This window comes from Sabethes cyaneus, chromosome 3 (genome assembly GCF_943734655.1).
Source record: "Sabethes cyaneus chromosome 3, idSabCyanKW18_F2, whole genome shotgun sequence".
NCBI lineage: Eukaryota > Metazoa > Arthropoda > Insecta > Diptera > Culicidae > Sabethes > Sabethes cyaneus.
This window is the reverse complement of record NC_071355.1, coordinates 19,111,147-19,131,636: the sequence shown is the minus strand read 5'-3', so window position 1 is coordinate 19,131,636 and position 20,490 is coordinate 19,111,147. Positions and strand designations below refer to the sequence as shown.

The following is a 20,490-nucleotide window of genomic DNA, read 5'->3' as shown; positions in this document are numbered from 1 at the left end:
TTAGTCTTGTGTTAATGACCATTGCAATGTGCTGTAAGCAATGAGCAAGTGTTATGAATTTTGTTATGAATAAGGCTTAATTTACACAACAATCCATGAAAAACCTGAAATGCAACCAAATATTCCCGACTATTGGCAATCATTGAAGTCCTAAACCAACCGAAAACGCAATTGGAAGTCCAGCACAACCACCAATAACCACAAATAAAAGCAAAAAAAATCTCCAATCTGGCGATTTGGCCAACAAAGCAAATCAAAAACCATTCAAGTATTAGACACAAGTAGACAATTCAACTCAGTGTTACCCTTTTCCCTTCAGCCAACGTAAGAGCTAACAAAGCTAACCTGCTGTTAAAAAAAAAGAAGAAAAAAAAGAAATCGTGTTTGAATTTTGCAGCAACTAGAAAAAAAAGCACCCACTAAGAAGGGAGGACAACCGTAGAAAATCATCGTTGTTGACCTCAACTGGTTGTTGTTACATTCTGATTCGTCTGCGGGATACAATTCTTACTAAATCAAATACCTAGACGTTACTAACCATCGTACTCGTACTAGCAGCGGAAGTCGTCTTTTTGTACACGTTGTAGTAATTGCTTCTAATAAGTGGAAAGAAGGAACCGTTTGCATTTAAGAAAATCTATATATATATAAATAAATTAGTCGTTATGATACTAGAAGGGTGAACCTATGAATTTACAATTCTATAATAAAAGAAGGGAGAAAACAAAAACAAAATAAGCACACAGACACACAAAAATTAAGTGATAACAGTTAAGCAGCCTGAACGTGATTCATTGGAGCCGTTTTCTTGAGAATCGTGTTTGAAGATTCACGCGCAATCCTTCGAATACATATATTTGTATAGGGTAGGGTGGAACCGAAGTTAGAGGGTCATATTTACCCGTTCTACCAGCTGATTAATACGTGAAAACCTAGTGCGATATTTAGCTTGATATATATACTGTCAAAATGGACACAAAACGCGGTGGAATCGATTATAGTCACATACACACAGACGCAAACAAACACACATTTAAACCCTGACGACAACAAAACCACACGAATTAATGCATGTAAATGTTGAACATTTTACGTTTGTTTTTTTTTTTTGTTTTTTTCTTACGCTAAGCATTATCAAAACATCTAGGATTGATAATACTAGATTTTACTAATACCAGAAAAAAATGGATTAAGCCAACCGTATTATAAACGCCAGAAAAATAAACATGATGATGATCGTCGATCGATGAGTAATACCTGCCTGTCGAGATTTTGCTTCCGCACAGAATACGAAAGAACTGTCCGTCTTGCTTGTGACCGTTTACTTTTTCGCTGGAGGCTGACCTTTCTTACCGCTTGCACCGGGAAAATCAATCAGAATCACCGACAGTCCAGCGCTCATCCGGTTGTCGAACGATTTGGCAATATTGTCCGACGAGTCCGATGAACGGCTCGATGCAGAACAGGCGGATATTTTGGACACTAGAAAAAAAAACCACAATCCAATTTATTAAACAACTACAATTGGAAGTTTTACTTACTCTGCTTCGAGGAAGGCGTATCGCCCCGAACGCTGTACTCCGATCCGGGGGAATTTTCACTGCGCCACGAAATCTGACTCTTGGCACGTCGCACCACTGGCAACCGTAGCGCCTTCTCGTAGAAATACTTGTTCACCGTCGGATTGAGCTCCGGAACCTGCTCGATCAGGTCGGCTATCTGGTGCATTACCATGTCGTTCCGTTCCTCCAGCTCCTTGAGGTTCAAATCCTTCTGGAACGTGACCAGCAGATCCTCGTCATTGGTTTTTGCTTTGGCCGCTTTAACCGCCAGCCGAAGCTCGCGTTCGGCCCGTTGAATTTTGGTATTTTGATCGAGCAGCTCTTTTTGGATCTTCAGCAGAATGTCGTTGTTGTCGAGGCGCGTCTTCTGTGCCGCCTCCAGCGCCTTGTCACTTTCCTCTCGTTCCTCGTTTAGATTGTGCAGATTTTCAGTGTTCAGCGCCAAATCCGTTCGTACACTCTTCAGCGCACTCAGTGCCCGGCAGTAGTCACTCTGAATCTGCTGCATCTGCTGAATATCCGGATTGTCTTCGTCCATCGTCTGAAACCCGCGCTTGTAAGTTTCATTCGTGAAATTCATCAGCTTCAGCGTGTTTTCCAGTGCCTTAAGATCCTCTTCAGCTTTGAGAATTCTCACGTTCAACTCACTGCCCTCTCTCAGCAGCATATATTTCTCCTGAGCGTTTTGAATTTTTATCTGAGTTGCCGTCACCGTCGTCCCATCGTCATTCTTACCCAACAAATCAAGCGAAAGTTCGTAACGGTTCTTCAACTGCTCGATTTTCAGAGCCCGCTCAGAAATGTCCGCCTTCAACTGAGCCCGTTCCTCATGCAGATACTTTTTCTTCAGCAACAACATATCCTTCTGCGATCGTATATCAATCAACCGCTCGTTGATCGCAGTCTCCAGTTCCACACGATGACGCTCCAAAGTGTACATTTTATTGTTCTGCTTGTCAACCCGTGACTCCATTTGATTTATTCTCATCTTCAGCAGACTCTTCTCCACCAGTCTCTCCTGATTTTCGGTCGTAACCTGTCGCAGCTTCTTCTCGCCTCCTTCCACAATCAACAGCTTCTCCTTCAACTTGCCGGTCATTCGCTCGATATCCGCACCGTCCTGCTGAAAAACTGCATTCAGCTGACGATAATCAATCTGAACTTTAGCAATTTGCGCCTGCAGCAGCGAATAGTTTTGCTTTCTACTCAGATAGACACCCTCGGCTTGCATTAACTTAGCATGCGCCCTGTTGGCTCCTTCCTGCTTGTTTTCCCCTCTCATATTTGCGATCCTCTCCTCCATCTTTTCCATCTTATAATCCACGTTGTAGGAAATTTCCGTCTGCCGAATAATCTCCCGTTCTTGCAGCTTCATCGCCGCCTTAATCTTCACTATACCCGCCTCCAGGGAGACTATTTCAATTTTCAACAGCTTATCCTCATCTTTCATGGCAACCAGTTGCGTTTGAGCCCGATAAAGTGCCGTTGACAGCCGGACCGTTTCATCACTCAGTACTTTTATCTGCTTTTCCTCTTGTTCAACAATCTCGTTCAACTGCCTCAGCCGTTCCTGGGCACACAGCGTTTTGCTCTTAAAATTCTCATACTTATCTCGCAGTTCTTCCAGCTGATTTAGGTTGATCTGAATTTGCTTCTCCTTTTCCGCTTCCTCTATCAAAGCTTGCCGATTCTTGCTTCGCATTCCCGTCAGTTTGTTCGACACATTCTGCACCGTCTTGCGCGTGACCTGGTACTCATTCGTTTTCAACTGCACACTGTCGGTTAGAGCCTGCGAGCGATTCCGGAGCTTCGACACCTCAACATTCAGCTCAGCAATATTCAACTCAATCTCCCTGTTGTTCCGCTGTTGCTCCTCCAGAAACTCCGCCTGCGCTTGCAGATCCTGATTCAGCAGATCGCTCAGCTCCCGTGCTCGTTCAATTTCCGCTTCAACCACTTTGATATCTCCCTCGCGTTGATTCATGTGCTTCACGGCTTCCTTCCACGTCAGCACCAGCTGGCGCCGCTCCTGGTGAGCCTGCCTGTACAGCTGAGACGTACGTTCCAGTACCTGCTCCAGCGAGCGATATTCCTCGGTCAAATCCACCAGCACGGCGCGCCGTTTGGATACCTTGTCCTCGAGCATTCGCCGTCGTGCTTCCAGGGTCTCTGCCCGACCGGCATCCAGACGGCTAAATTTGGCAATCAGTTTGTTCGTTTCCTCGCCGTTTCCCATCACCTGCTGCCACTCGGCCAGCGCTGCCTTAGCCCACTTGATTCGCTCCGTAAGGCGCTCCATGCTGCCGGTGAGTTTCTTCATTTCCTCTGGTGAGTGAAAGAATGGAAATATTTAAGTTAGTATGTTTGGCGAAATTAAGAATGGAATAGATAGGAATAGTTTGCAATGAGGTAATTTAATCTTGTTTAATCTGACATGGAGAAATGACCCAGATGAGCCAGTGGCCCAACACCCGGATTCAAACCTCCGAGCTCAGTCCAACTCCAACAGAACCTGCTGGAACAACAAATTCACCTTCCCTTCGAGTTCGCTGAGCATAAATGTACAAGAACTACTGGACTGGTAGAACGCACGCAACGAGGCATGATGGGAGCTTCTTCTGACTCCGTAGCAGTCTAGCCATGTCCCTTCGTCAACTTTAATAACCAGCCCTGTTTATCTGTGCGCTCATAGTCGCAGGCAAGAATGCGCGTAAAACAAAACTTTACTTTGTTTAAGAAGTGAAAAATTTTAGCACTGTTCCGTCTACAAGTCGCTGAAATGTACAACTAGCGAATCCTGACTGCAACAAACCTTGTTGAGGGGCTCTGTAGCCGCAAGGTTACCGAGTCTGCTTTGACAAGCGAATGGTCATGGGTTCGAATCTTAGTAGAATCAGGCCATTCGATGTCAAAGTGACTTTAGCATGGGTTTATTCTCAGGCCCCTCATCGCCCTTCCTTCATGCTGAGTTCTATATTATCCCGATATGGCCTATTGACAGTGCAAAAATGAGACCCTTATAGTAAAAATGCACTGGTTTGCTACGCCAGGGATGACTATAATTGGGGACTGTGCGCTGTCATGTGGAACGAGGTGGGTAAAGTAGAGTAAAGTATTGAAAGAAGGGTACCCAATTACACACAAGCACGCATAAAAAAAATTCAATAAGCATATCGCTCACTCAATAGCGACTATAGCCAAAATAAATGCAGTGCGGGTTATACAACAAACACCCGGGCGATATCACAATAGATCTAACCATAATGGTCACAGTGATGAGTCCATACAGGAAAAAAAACCTTGTTGAACCTAATCGCAGCCTGCGCTCTCCACAGTCGTCCCGGTCCTGTAGTTGAATGCGGTGCGAGAGCCTGTCAATTCGTAGCCTCAGGCTAGTACCTTTGCAAGCCATGTAACGAACCCCCCGTACCTGATGCATCCTTTTTCAGATCGGCCAACATGCAGTCAAATCCAATCTTCTACCAAAACGCTGGAGGGATGAACTGCAACTTGAACGACTACCTTCTGGCTGCATTCGATGTCTGGTAAGATATCCTCTACGGTATCCTCGTGTCCTGGCTTGACCCGCGAGCTCTCTCTTGTCAGGTGTTCGGTCCCGACCGCGGCCCGAAAATAGTCAAAAGTTGACGGACGGTGTTGTGCTTGTTGCGGTAAACAAGAAATTGAAATCAAAAGTAATCGAAAATGGACCAGTATTGATATTATTATAGTATTAATGGACCAGTATTGAGCAGATGTGGGTGCGTAACAATCTCGCAAATAGTAAACTTTATTTGTGTGGAATTTACATTCCGCCCGATCGAGTACGTGACGTTGCTCCGATCGATGGTCACTCCCGGTCGGTTATGTCGGTGATCGATTTGGCTACCACAACAGACGAACTCATTTTTATCGACAATTTCAACTTTCTAGAACTTCTGTGGCAACCATCCAGCATGGGTGGTCTCCATCTGGATCCCGATCACTCCACTGTAAACCTCGGAGCATTACGGCTTCTCGATTGCTACAGCTTTGCCATATTGCGACAGATCAACCACGTGACCAACTGCTTCGTCAGCGGACGCGTACGGGTTAAGCCTTCCGTGACCATCATTCGTGTCAAACGAAAGTCATCCCATGTTTCATATGACTTTCGGAATTCTAATTCTTTGCCAATATCTATGCAAATGGTGCTAACAATGCAGCATTGACTCTTTCCCACATAATTGGGCACGAAATCGACCGTCATAAACCTAAGATATTTCAAGCATCGCTGCATGATCATTACAAGAGATTGAACGCTGTATACAAGAGAACCAGACCATACTTTGGACGGCACCTGCAGAGCATTTAGAGGTGAGACCGAATACTCAGTGTAAGGAATCGTGTCTTCCTTCAACCATGATCCTGAATGGTGAGGTTGCTACGGGTCCTTAGTATATCTGCCAACTACTTGCCGATATATTCAGGCGATGAAGTAATCTCAGACGACCAGCTTATTCAGGCTGCTTACTATGTTCCGCTAATGATTGGGAATACGCTGGGTAATCTCAACATCGACTAATCAATGATTTCTAGAGCCACCTCAACGTTAAAATCTCCTCGGCTATATCCGGCCCAGATGGTATTCCGACCGCGTCTTTGAAGACGCACAGCACTGACCTGCTTATTCCCCTCCGGCTCGTGTTTAGCCGGTCCGTCTCAAGCGGGCATGGGTGTTCGTATGGAAAACTGCCCATATATTTCCTGTTCACAAAAAAGGGGATCGGAAAGATATATAACTACCGAGGAATCTCATTGTGGTGTGCCACTTCCAAGTTATCCAATCATAACTCCGCTGTTGTCACACTGCAAACAATACCTAAGTGATGATCAACACGGATTCATCGCAGGTAGATCAACCACTACGAATCTCCTATGTCTCACATCACATCCTATATTGCGGAAAGCTTATCGGATCGTGCTCAACCGGACGTCGTCTATACAGATTTGTCTACGACATTCGACTTGATCATCCATGCAATTGCAATTGTTAAATTGGAAAGATTCGGCATCGGCGGGAGTGTGATGCGTTGGTTTAGTTCCTATCTCGCAGGTCGTAAACTGATTGTAACGGTTGAAGGTGTTCAATCTAATGCGTTTCTAGCCTCGTTTGGAATTCCAAAAGGTAGTCGTTTGGGATCGTTAATATAGGCCAACCTCGAGTTTTTAGTCTTGACCTTGAAATGCGGTCAAACATATTTATTAATATTTTTTTGAAACAGTGGTACTACAATTGATGAAGGGACAGTAGAAGTAATGAAAATTTATTTGGAAAATGAAGGGGAAAGAGTGGAAAGGTAAGGGGGGGGGGGAGAGAATCAGGTTATAATCTCTGATTATAGCTTGGTTCGACTCATGCACCTTCCAGCATTGGACAAAAGGTAGGAGTCGCAACGACAACTTGTTAAGCGTAGCTACCAAATACCCCTCCTTCCCCCTTACCTTTCAACTCATTCCCCTCCATTTTCCAAATAAATTTTCATTACTTCTCCTACTGTCCCTTCATCAATTGTACCGTTTCAAAAAAATATTAATCGTTAATATTCTTACAATACTTCAATGATGTCAACCGCGTTCTTAAAGGCGCTCGTTTATCCTACGCCGACAATCTGAAGATTTACTTGAGTATTCACTCCAAGGTCACTGCAATTTGATTTGCTTTAAACGAAAGCTTGGCATATTTATGGATTGGCGTAACTTGAACTGCATACTCGTGATTCCTGAATGATACTCCATTATTTTTCGTGCCCGAATTCGTCAACCTGTGTCAACGATGTGTCTCGCGAGCTTTTCTTATTGCTCTGATATCTTTCTTATGTCGAGAAGAATCGTCTCGGCAGTGGTAAAGACCGCTTCTGGCGATGGTTTTGTGCGCACTCTCAACACGCACTGCCATAAAGGTGAAACGTACTTCAGAATCAGCATTAGTACCCTGATATACATCCCGTTCCAGACCGATTCCAGGACCCTGGTGGGACCCCTGTTACTTTACTTTACTGTAATGGCCGGCAATCCATATTAGCGGGTCCTAGCCGAATGTAGTAGTGATTTCTAGGATTCTCGGTTTTGGGCTGCTAGTCTCCAGTCACCGTGCATTCCTGCTGCGCGTGCATCTTCCTCGATCGCACACACCCAACGAATGCGTGGTCTACCTCGAAGCCGACGACTTCGCGCAGGTTATCTGCTGAACCTTTCTTCTTTCATTCGGGCTACATGCCAGCCCGCTGTAACCGCCGGTACCTGATCAGCTTCACAATGTCACTATATTTGAACACCTCGTACGACTCGTGATTCATGCGTCTACGCCATTCGCCGTTTTCTATCTTGCCGCCAAGTATTGATCGCAAAATTTTTCGTTCATATACGCCAAGTATACGCCGATCTGCTTTTCGCAATGTCCATGAGGGTAGGAATGGCCGTAGAGGGTAGGAATTCAATATGGCTCCGCAATAATCCCGGCGTCGCACTTCGTCTGTTGTCGTTTACAATTGCTGTGCAGTGTCGCAGTAATTCATATTTACTTCAGTGACTTCCATTGCTGTTGATTTGCTCTCGCCTGTATACGGAAAGGACATAATTATAGCCACCCTTCATGTGCCGATTGCCGTCCTCTCTTTTACAGAGCATAGCCCTCGGTGGCCATGTGCACTCATTAGACACATTCCAGCGAGTCCCGTTACGACGAGGACCCGACTTTCATTGACATTTTGCTCCCGCTAGCAAAAAATGCGTTTGTGACTAAGTTATTAAACAAGTTTTAAATTATGTCTACTAAATGTACTTTCTAACGTAGTGTTTACTTTTTGATATAGGTTGTTATTTAACGGGTGGCAACAAAAATTTTGGAATTTTTTTCTCAAACTGTCAAAAAAAGACAAAGATACATGAAAAAGATCTGATTTAGCGAAATTAAAGATCATTATCCATAGTTGAAAAAATATTAGTGTACATTTGGAAACGGTCCGTAATCGGCTGTTCGGCGAAGCTTTCGTTTGTCGTCGAAACAGGAGCGTTGTATGGCCGTCATGTCAACTTTGCGAATGCATCTTTTGATTCTACCAATCAACTGTTTGCAATTCGTGGCTCTCCCGTTATTTTTGTACACCAAGGAACTCAAAATCCCGAAGAAATCTTCGATTGGCCGCACTGAGACAGATTTTTCGGGTCGTGGTTTTTGGGTAAAAATGAAATGAATTCAGGAATGATTGTTTTTTTGGCGGAATGCGATGATGCTCTATCCGGCTAAAACACGTATTGTCCATCTGCACGCATTTTGCAGAAACGGGATCAAAATTTTCTTCAAACATTTGTCTGGTGCGTCTTAATTGATAGCCAAAGCAGAGGGCTTGTTGTTGAAGAAACGAGAAAGAAACGATGTCCTTCTGCGTCCATAATTTTGGCTGGACTACTACTACCTTGCTTGCGAATAGTTGTTGGGCATCTTAAGATATGGTAAACAGTCGAAGCCGCAACATATTTGCTTTTTAAATATCGTACCGTATACGTTTTGCCGAGATTTCTGCTGCAATTCGAAAAAAGTGAACAACGCACTCCCGAAATGTTTCTTGTTTCGACGCCATTTATTCTTATTCTTATTAATACCAACACAGCCACAATAAAGGATTCCTGGAAATAATTTTAATTATTTCTAATCATAGAAATATTTCAAATTATTTTCTTGTCTGTATTGACATTTGCAAAATATCAGAGATATTTGCAAATGTTTAATCGGCCAGACCAACTGTGGAGTATTGCCGCAAAGACGATTATAAGAAATAAATCTTGTGTGAATAAGTTATTCAAACATAGATGCATTTCAAAATCAACAGGGGAAGAAGAAACGGGGACGTCTCGTACCAACCGTTTCTGATTAACTGTAAATTTGTTTCGTTGGGAGTATCTTTGCTAATAAAGGTTAAGTGATAATCCGGACCCTCCGTGATGAACTTATGGCATTTATACCAAACGCCCGGCTGCTATTGGCCAATGTTATAGCGCCTTAGTTCGCTCTCTGAAAAGAGATAACACAACAGCTACCCAAACATAGATAATTATAAGCTTTCGAAAATATATATGAACAACAATCCTACAAAATTGTGTATTGAACTTGAAATTATATATATATGCAAATGGAACTTTCTGACCCAATTTTTTTCATTTCTAAGCTCTGATTAAAAAGCGATTCTGTTTCATTAACTTGCCGAGCGGCTATTTCGTCCAAAGATATTCAATGTTGTGACACACTGAATTGTATTGTGTCCTTGTTGATCCATCCGGCATCTCTTAATGGGTAACAGGGGTAATGGGGACCGGAGTTGCTGCCTAAGCAAGGGCCTTCAATGTAAATCCATGAATAAGCGTCCATTCACATTTCTCATCTGGTTCCAGTCCAATCCGGATGGTTTAACATCCCGTCCAGCACCACTAGTTGCTGCTAGAGCGCATTTTTAACTGAAAACCTTTCACAAAAACAAAATTTTTCCTGGAGACCGCGCCGCGCTGTTCGTTTGTTTGCCAGCAAAATAGCCGATTCTTCTGGGGTCTTCAGCAGTGACAAACATTGAATTGCTTTCCCCGTTAGCAACAACTTTCACAATTTACATTTACACTATTTATACAATACAGTTTTCGAACGCGGAAACTTTTCTATTGAAGGTGAATACTACTTCTCCCGAAAAATAAACTATAAAAAATCGGACGTGAAAATTTTAGACCGTTTCTTGTTTCGACGCCATTTTTAGCTAAACTGGGCAAGCATAAACAAAACAAAAAATATTAGCAAAAAGAGGAGAGAGAGAGCTAACACATAAATACTCGCATTTCTCTCTGAGCTCGTTTGTTGTTAAGCATAAGGGCCGCGAAAAAATTCCAAAATTTTAGTTGCCACCCGTTAGGTAGGTATAAGTTATACCGTATAATAAGTTACATTTTGTAACGGGACACCATCGCAGAAATACCGCTTTTTCCACCATATTGTAATATGTGTACACTTCAATGTGCTAATTATTAATCGTTCTGTATGTTGATTATGTACAAGTGCGTGGAATGTATCATTAGCATTCCTGCAAATTTTTTGCCTGGACCTAAGCAGTTCTTTCATGGTGACCGAAGTCTATGCATTTGTCATCTCTCCAGTTGAGTAGGGATGCGGGAAGCGGTTTTGAAGTTCCATTGCCCAGCAAACGTCTATTTTCTTTAAGTGCAACAACCTGTTCTCTATATCGGTTAAGAATCGAGTTCTTTAAACACTAAGTTGCTTTTAACTGAGGAGTTTTTAGCAATCTGTCATTCTGGGTGCATCCGAATTTTACCACATATGATGTTTTACCTTTTGCTTCGTATCCGCCAAGAATTGAGTTTACCTTTTTCTTTCTCTTTGTGCGAGAACCTGGCTCGAAACAGTGCCCTCGTTCTCGCTATTACTCTGGACACCTTCGCGCTTTTTGAGCAGCTTGGATTCTGGTGACGATTGTTTTTTCCTCTTCCCCGACAACGGACTGACAAGTTGATTGACAAGTTGACAAGTTTTCATTTCTAGCTCCAGAAAACGCTACCACCGTCCATCGTATTACAAGCGCAGATTTGCAAAAACCATTCATATACTGTGAACTTTGAAGATTCAAGTACGAATCATTGATTTCTGAGTTTTACTTGTTTTTCTTTTCTATATTTCTGTCCAATTTCCTCGTGTGTCTCTTTTTATATTCCGTTTGGCCTCTTCACCTTATTCTTCATTTCCATTTTGGCTTCCCTTCCGTATCCCCTATTTTTATGTCGTTTTCCATCTTTCTCTTTCTCGTTTTTTCCTTTTTCTTGCCTGCTGTTCCTGCTTTGTTTCTTTTTTCTTATTTTCCTTCCCAGCTTTTCGACCTTTTCCTGTGTCATAAATTTCCGCCGTTTCGTTTTTTGTTTATCGTACGTATTTCCCCGTTTTCAGGACCGTTTCTCCTCTTTTCTCGTCTCGTTCTTTGAAATTTTCTTTTTTTTCTGTGATTCGGCTCCGGTTTTTGCCTTTTTTCGCTTTCTAATTTTCTATTCCGTTTTTTATTCGTTCGTCGTTCGTCTGCTTTTCACGTTCTGCGGTCACGTTCTGTTTTTATTTTCCTCTTATTTTTCTACTTTTCTCTTCCATTCCTAATCTTTTTATGTTCAGTCTTCTTGTGGAGTAGGAAAGAAGAAAACGGAAGTAAAAAACGGGCCAAATTTCACATCCGTTTTTTCCTTTCCACGTTTTTTCTTTTTTTATGTTCCGTTTTCCCTGCCATTCTGTCACTTTTTTTTCTCTTTTTCATACCAATTTTCATTTTCTTAAGATCTTTGAACTAGGTAATTTTGTAATTATTCAGGAAACCCAAATTTTTCAGCTTCAGGAACAAACAAAAAATGTTATCAGCAAAATTTGGCCATCAAAAAATTAAAAATTGTCTAACAAGGAAAAAAATGCCATGTGAAAAGGCATAATTTTCCGACTTTTCTTGATAGTTTTCCATCATAACTGAATTGAAAATTGCATCAAAATAAAAATGAATTGGTTTTATATTGGACTTGAAACTAAAATTGAATTTGAACTTGAAGATAAGGCTCAGTCCACGAACATCAATTATAAGCCACGAAAAAAAAGGCATTACTCACTCTGAGACCGCTGATCGTGCTGTTCCAGCTCCTGCCGGCCGTACTGTGCCTCCCGTGCCATCTTCCGCAGCCGACCGCTTTCGTTTTCCGACAGTTTAAGCATGCCATGCTCGGCATCGATTTGACTTTTGTCCGCCGTCAGCAGTTTCTGATTCTGATCGAACTCAACCTGGGCACTCTTCCAGTGCAGCTGCAGATTGGCCAAACGTCTACCGCTATCCTGGATTCGCTCGGTGCAAACCGTTTTGCTGTCCGCCAGACGGTTCACCAATTCCAGCAGCCGTTTGTTCTCATCGTTGGCAATCGGTATGAAACTGCGATCGCCGGAACCCCAGCCCATTTCCTCCATAACCCGGATCACGTACGGTTGAGCCATTTTACTTTGACCGACAAAACTTTGCACAGAATTATAAAACGACGTTCTGAACCACGGTTGAGTTTTCCGGATAAACAAATTTTTCGCCTTCTTTACCTTGTAAACAACAAGCACAGCAACGCGGTTGCTATGCGATCGATGAGTGAAGTCTCTTCGGAGAATTTCAAACGTCAGTGAGTGACCATGCGCATGCGATTGTCCGACCACGTGTTGCGTGCTGGTGGAGGGTGGAAAATGCACACCGTCAGCATCTGATCCTGATGCGAATCGCACGCAGATTCTGCGTTCCGATCTGTTGCTGCGTCATCGGAGCGGTTTTATTTTAAGAAAACGCGTCCTCCATGTTTTCATGCCCGAACTGCGAGAGACATGCGCCAACGGTTCACGTGGACGTCCGAATTGCGCTACTTTTGGCGCATTTGGCATTCTCGTCGGAGAGGAAAACATCTAGAAGAGAGATGAAAATTCGTCAATCGTAATCTGCTGGTGGAGCGAAGAAGATGTGAAAATTTTCAAATTGATTAAAATGTGGAGGACGATTGAGTTGTGAAATTGCCCTATTTGGGAAGTTGCAAATTGCGCACCGTTCAGGGTTCGTGAGTGTCGTTCCGTGGAGGAAAGTTAATTTATCATCATGTGCACCAAAAGTCTATCGTGTCCGCTTTGCTGTCAGTCGAACTTTCCCAACATCGATGCCTTACGTATTAGCTTGCTAAAGGTTACATCGCGGCCATTAAAATGTCCGATCTGTGCTGAGCAATTGCTCGGGTTAGATAAATTGACGATTCATCTTTTCGGACATTCGATCCTGGGGCAAGAAGAAGAGCGCATTCCCGAAGTGGTAGAGGAAAAAAAGAAGCCTACAATTACAGCTTCGCTGAAAAATGTTAGAAAACCCAAGAAAGAAGCGACAACTAGTGCAGGTGGCACGAATAATGGAAACCATCGGGAGAAGCAAACTGTCAACAAAGTTAAGTGCGACATTTGCGCAGACGAATTTAGTGATCACAATTTTCTCAAAATGCATAAATCAGTTTTTCATGAGTTTCCAGCAACACCAAGCGGAAGTCCAGCTGCTAAGCAGGAAACGGTGACGAAAATAGACGAACCGAAGGATCTCTTCCAGTGTAGCATGTGTCCAAAAGCTTTTAGGATGAAAGGATCATTGAAGATTCATATGCGGGTGGTGCATTTAGGATGCCAGAAAAAATACTCGCAAAGTAGTACCGATTGTGCTACCTCTCAATTGCCAGTCACTACTAGTACCACCACAACATCCGTTTACCAATATCAAGACGTAATGCAGTTCGATGTGCAAAGTAATAGACAACTGATGTCAGCACAAAATCAATCCCAACCTCCACCGCTTACCCCAACGGTTTCATTATCTGCTCCAATGGGTCAACCTCAGATAATTAAAATTCTAGACCCTAGGCAGTTGGCTGAATTCATCTACGTAGCCAACCAGCAGCAGCACCAAATAGTCGAACATGCCACACCGAATGGCAGCCCACCCAGTGCTGCCTCTCCGGTTGGTCACTTTTCTGACGTCCCTTCGCCATCACTGCCCTCTCCGCAATCGATGGGAACTATTCCGGAAACGAACAAACAATGGGAATGTGACGTTTGTTTGAAAAGTTTCACTACTAAATACTTTCTCAAAAAGCATAAACGGCTTCATACAGGTACGTTCGATCGATGCCAGTCTTGGTTTGGCGATTAATTTTTCTTTTTTCATTCCAGGTGAAATGCCTTATTCGTGCCAAATCTGCGGAAAATCGTTCACCTTCCAGCAGTCCTATCACAAGCATCTGCTGTATCACAGTGACGAAAAACCGCACATCTGTACGGTGTGCGGTCGAGCGTTCAAAGAACTTTCGACGCTTCACAACCACGAACGGATTCACAGCGGCGAGAAACCCTTCTCTTGCGAAACTTGCGGTAACTCCCGAGACATAAAATATCCCTTATCACGCTTTAAACTATACCGCTCTACCATAGGCAAGTGCTTTCGACAGCGGGTATCCTATCTAGTTCACAGACGAATCCACACCAACACACAACCATACAAGTGCACTGCATGTGATAAAAGCTTTCGTTACAAGGTATCCCAGCGGACACACAAATGTCCGGCCCAACCGCCGGGCACCGTGGTGCGCCAAACCGGCGATTTACTGCAAAAGCTGCTTCAATCGTCCGCCATTCTACCGACCCTGCAGGACGTATCCTCCCCGATGACCGATTCGGATCCACCGGCCTCCATCGAGAGTACCACCGACCAATCCGAACCGCAGGAGATAAAGCCTGAAGACTACATCAATCGTACTCTGGACGAACTGTTCAACGAATCGTACGACAAGATGGGCATCGGACACCACAGTGGCAGCTACGAAATCGGTCAAAATCAACCTCGTAACATGCTATTCGAGCCATCGAGTCAACCGGACAATCAGGACCACCACTCGGCAACCGGCAGCAGCAGCAGCACCGGTGAAAATGGCATCGTTCCCCGAATCGAAAACCTTTGCTTACTTTCTCCCAATCCCCAGGATGTTATTACGTTCGACGGGGAAACCATGGGGGTCATTGATTCGATCAAGCTAGATCTGTTGTATAACTGAAAGAGTTCTAGTTCTAATGTTGGTGGAGTAGTCTAAAGAATCATTGAAAACCGAAATGTCTACAGCTCGTTCGCTATGATTTTGAGAAGCATTTTGAAACGGCCGCAGCATTCGATAGCTATTGAACGAACGAATTGACAGTTTAGGTTACATTTGATCATGGTGTTGACCATATTATCTAAATATTTAGATCATAAGTTAAAAGCATGGAACTACTGGAGGATGTAGTCTCTTGATTGGCAGAAATATACCGATTTTTAAATCCAATTGTTGCTTTTTAGTTCCTTTCTAGGTAAACATGAATACACTCAGCTTGGCATTTCAACAATTTTTGAAAAACATCAGCTCTTTCACTACAATCAACTTCTTTTTTAGATATAAGCTGTAATGTTTATAGAAATAGTTGTCGCACAATTTATTTCAGCTGTATTTGAAGGTAGAAAATCATTAAATATTCCGCAATATGACAGACTAAAATACTTATTTGCGCTTATTCATTAAATTCAGAGACTATTTGATATAACCGCAGCTAAGTGTAAAATTCATTGATGCTTGATGAATATTTTCATTATTTCAATATCATCAGTTGGTCCTTCAGCATGCTCGATAAGCTGAAAAATACTTCTAATCAAGTGCTTCAAAATTTGCATTTGCAAATTCTGCCATGTTTCCAAAATTGGCGCTGCAGGCTCAACAATGCTGTTTTATTGCTCACATAGATCTGTAGCACAGTAATTTTCCAGATATTTTCCACGGGATTAGGATCAGTAATACGGATTTATCCGTAGTTCTACGGACTTAGGAATTTTTACGGATCAAGTGTTCGTATATACGAGTTTTCATAAACTTTACTGAAAAGAGTGAAAGTTTCATTTAATTACAAAAATCACGACTACGCTCCATACGAGTACTGCTACTATACGAACTTTCTGGCTTTTGCTTTCTGGTCCTAATTTATTCACATTTATAGCAATACTGATATTTTCCTGGAGTACGGTAAAAAGACAAAATATTCTCGCTTCTATTTCTCCCTATAGTTCTATAATATGTTTCTGTAATACAATAGAACTTCAAAATCAAGCGAATAAGGTTGTTCTTTATAACCAACCAGCTGAGGCCTTGCTTTATATGAAGTAATGTTCTGTATGCTCTTTTTAAAAAGAATTAAAAACTGTTGAACATTTCAGCCTTCAGAAAGCGATTAAAAGATGATTAAAACAGGTAGAAAATAACAACAAGATACGGCGACAGCACACCGGAAAGGCGACGACAGTGTGATGAAAAAATGACAGAACATTGATAAAAATATGGCGAAAATACCATGAAAAAAAGGCGAAAATACCAAAGATGGCGAATATTCATCAGAAAGACAAGGAAAGAACAAAGAAAAAACTCCAAAACAGCAAATCAAAGATAACTCCAAATAAAAAATCGAAGAAACAGCGCCAAATTACCACGACGAAAAGACTTCATAACAGCAAATAAAATCTGCAAGAAGCCGTGGAAAATAAGCGACAAATATTGCCAAAAACAGACGTTTAAAAACGACAAAAATACGAATACGAAGAAAAGCCTCCAAATGAATGACAAAAAGATGGCGAAAAAGCAACGATAATAGACTGAAAGACAGCAAATAGACCAACAAAAAATACAAAATGACGAAAATACTCTAAATAGATACAGAAAAGGCAAGCAAAATACAGCAAAATATTGGCAAGATATACCAAAAAAGACTACAAATGACGTCGGCATCAAACTTAAAACACCACAAAAGACGATCAAAAATGATAAGACCTTGAAAAAGTGCCACAAAGCCAGAAGGTAAAATAAGCGAAAAACGACTAACAAACGTTAAACAGCGCCAACGCAGGCGAGCGGCATTCTCTCGCTGCGACTGTTGTTTGAGTCTTGGCTTAAATGAAAATTTGAAATGATCGTTTTTATTGGCCATGGGATGAGACCCCAGTTGTACGTCTGTTAGTGTGTGCTACTAAGTTTTCTGCATGAGGGTGCGTCAATAAATAATCAATTCAACTTTTTTTATTTAAGGCCCAAAATAAACATAGTTCAAGAAAAAGTTGTACAAAATGTTATTTAAAGAGTTTTTGTCGAAGAAAGAAAACTTCTATCTCTTAAGGGAAAGAAGTTATAGTGCTCCAAAGGCAAGAGCGTCTAACGGAGCCTGGCCTAGGCCGCCCGACGGTGCTGTGCGTGTCCGTAAAGTGCAGCAGAATCTGTAAAGGAAGATTGAGAGCAATGTGGCTTCATCAATCCGCGCCTTGGCCCAAGAGATCGGAACAATCGCCCAAACGGTAAAGAAGTACTTTTTTTGTTTTTATTTGATTGTAGCATAGTGTTCTGTTCTGGATCCTTTAAATAGTTTCTTACCACTTTATCCAATCTACTGAGTCTGTGTCCTTCGAATTGATACAACCTGCTTCTTATAGACTTCAACCGTTCCCTAATCTTTCTCACTCAAAACACTTCCTGTTGGCATTCGCCTTGATGGCAAATGGACATTTAATTGATTGGAAACACGTGTTTTTTAAGGAAAGGAAGATTACCTCAATGTATTATCATAGCAAGCCATGCTGGTTGAATCGCCTAAAGCCCTACAAAGTAAAGAAGGTATATTAAAAGGAAAGATACGTGTAACCCATAGTTTATTTAATGAAACCACGAACTTTTTCTGTCTAATTGTTTTATTTCATGCCCGTCTAATTTCGAAAAAATCGTGTTTTTGACAGGTAAGCAAACCAGATACTTGCGGTGATAGCGTTCAGTCACTGGAATCCGCAATCAACTCCAGGTTGTTCGATTTATGCCGAATATAACAAACTACATTACATCCAGGCTTGTCCAATGTGCAATGCCAGTGTGAACTGGGAGTGTGCCGTAAATACTAAAGATAGAGCAATATACTTAGTTTAGCAATCTTATGGATAATAATTTCCTCTATAAATGCCCCATATATGATATTTTCGAATTTTGCTTCTCTAAGGTGCTACAGTTAAAAAAGTAAAATAAGTTCACTGAGTGCAGGAGAAGAACATCCTTAAAAAAACAATACAAATCTAAACGTTAACAAACAATCATATTGTATCCTTCCAGGTAAGCATTTTAGTTGAATCGAAGAAAAACTAATTCAAATGTTTATTTTTTAAACCTTTTGTTCCTTTATATTTCCTTCACACAAACCGCGTAATTCGTTATCCAGGGACTCAAAAGACCCATAGAAAGTCAAAATGAGAATCTCGTTCCGGACAAATGACGAATTCTACAGCGCGATCCAATCCAATCCAATTGTTTCGACAAAACACAGCTGAGGAAAATGTAAATCCGAAGCAACGCCACATCACAAGCCGGTACAAGGAGGCTAAAACTTGTAAAACCAGTATCTGGGGAAAGTGCCAGAGCCAAACCATACCAAAATAGTGGTTTCCACCCAAAAGGCGACCCAGAAAACTCCAGTGAGATCCGTGGCGAGTCAGCGTGAAGACAGCTCTCCCCGAATCCAAAGCGAATTCGGGAACTGGTAATAAGAGAATCGTAACGAATATCCAGCAGCTCTAATGTGGCCTAATCCTGCGATCGAGGTTTCTGTCTTTCCCAAAAGCCTGAAGTATGCGGGAAATTCACAAAAATGCAGAACACTAGGGTACAGCAGATAAACCGGTAGGATGCGAAAGCAACATCGGGTGTACTCTCTAGGAGGTTTATCAAAGACGCTGTGGGCCTGGCCTTGATTCAGAGTTCTGGATCTACAAATGGAGAATACAAGGTATTCAATTTCAGTTTACGCTATTCATTGCTTTTCCAATACAGAGTTCATCAAATGAGACATCGCCATCGTCGCGGTCAGTGTTGAGGTACCAACCGCCAGGAGTAAATCCTATATCATCGTAGCATCGGCCTACATTCCTGGCGACGTTCCTAAGGCTCAAGAGGTTGCGGCGTTCGTCAAATATTGCAGAGGAGTCAACAAGGACTCTATCATCGGGTACGATATCAACGCTGATAATATCTGGACCATGGAATCAGGGCTGGCGCTAGCCAATTTGTCGCTCCACGCAAATTCTCAAAATGGCGTCCCCAGAACACACGAAAAACAGCCGGCGTTGTTGTGTGCAGACATTTTACTACCTACGCACTCGCAAACGCACAGTCTCGTAGCGTCTTTCTGCATAACCACTCACGAGGCAAACAAGTCGTGAGCAGCCAGCTGCCCGTGAGAGCTAGCGGCACGCTGGGATTCAGATGTTGCATTACTATTTGTTTTCTTCTTCATCTTACGCCCTCGGCTTTACACGCAGGCGGGAGTGCGAGTCCTCGCGAGTGATCGGTATCAGTTGCTCAGGCTGTAATGACGTGCGACAGCGACGACCGTGGCTGTTAGCTAAATACACACTCGCAAAACTCGCTGCAGTGCATGAATAAACAAGAGCGGGTGTCCGCAAGGAATGCTTATGTCGGCCTATTCATTAGAATGAGTACGCGTGTGTGAGAAAATTAGCCCACACAAGTGTAGGCTTCGCAACGCTTGTCGCTTGTCAACCGCCATTTCTTTTGAATAATTGTCGGTTTTTTGAAACCCATTATTAGAATGATAAACCTTCAAAAACGAAAAAGTTCGGTTCATATTTTCATATACTTCAGAAACTTCGTCCTCATACCTTGCTACTTCATCGAAGATGAATCTGCTGATTGCCGATTCTGAAGAGATTCAAAAATCTCAGCCGAAAAAGTCCTAAATAATTTAATATCATTAATTCCACTTTCCCACCACCTTTTTTCTGAGTGTTTTGATTGTTGTGTTTTGTTGCGAATAGATTTTCATCAGGTGGAGCGCAAACGGAAAGCGAAGAATGGCGTAGGCGTATGAATCATGCACTGCAGGCACTACCTGGAATGATTCTCAAGGTACACTCGTCGAAAGTAGGGAGAGTACGATGGGTCGGTCACGTCACAAGAATACCGGATGACCGTGCAGTGAATCTGTTCTTTCCTAGACCTTCATCGGCCTTAAGGTAAAAACTAGTCGTCATCGATTCTGCAAATTTCAAAAGCAGTTTTTTTTTGTTTGAAGCAAAAATTATGTTCATGAAAATATAATCGCTGTGTTCAGATTGGCAAGAAAAATGCAGTGTATACATTTCTATAAACAGAGCCCCGCTTTAGGGCCCAAAAACTGCTTCCGAAATTGGGCTCTCCGACGTAAAGTCAATGAACATTTTCGGCTAACATGTTCGTACTTGTA

At 42.4% G+C, this 20,490-nt stretch overlaps 2 protein-coding genes across 2 annotated transcripts; one reads left to right on the top strand and one right to left on the bottom strand.

Annotated features, from left to right (window-relative positions):
• Positions 1–1,321: 1,321 nt before the first annotated feature.
• Positions 1,322–12,612, bottom strand: LOC128739341 (coiled-coil domain-containing protein 39). The gene is made up of 3 exons (XM_053834821.1): positions 12,237–12,612; positions 1,542–3,887; positions 1,322–1,482 (listed from the first exon to the last, which is right to left on the bottom strand). Exons 1-3 carry the CDS (start codon positions 12,610–12,612, stop codon positions 1,322–1,324), a joined length of 2,883 nt encoding a protein of 960 aa, XP_053690796.1.
• A 634-nt stretch (positions 12,613–13,246) lies between these two features.
• LOC128739340 (zinc finger protein ZFP2) lies at positions 13,247–15,233 on the top strand. The gene is made up of 4 exons (XM_053834819.1): positions 13,247–13,679; positions 13,716–14,297; positions 14,356–14,553; positions 14,614–15,233. Exons 1-4 carry the CDS (start codon positions 13,247–13,249, stop codon positions 15,231–15,233), a joined length of 1,833 nt encoding a protein of 610 aa, XP_053690794.1.
• The last annotated feature ends 5,257 nt before the right edge of the window (positions 15,234–20,490 follow it).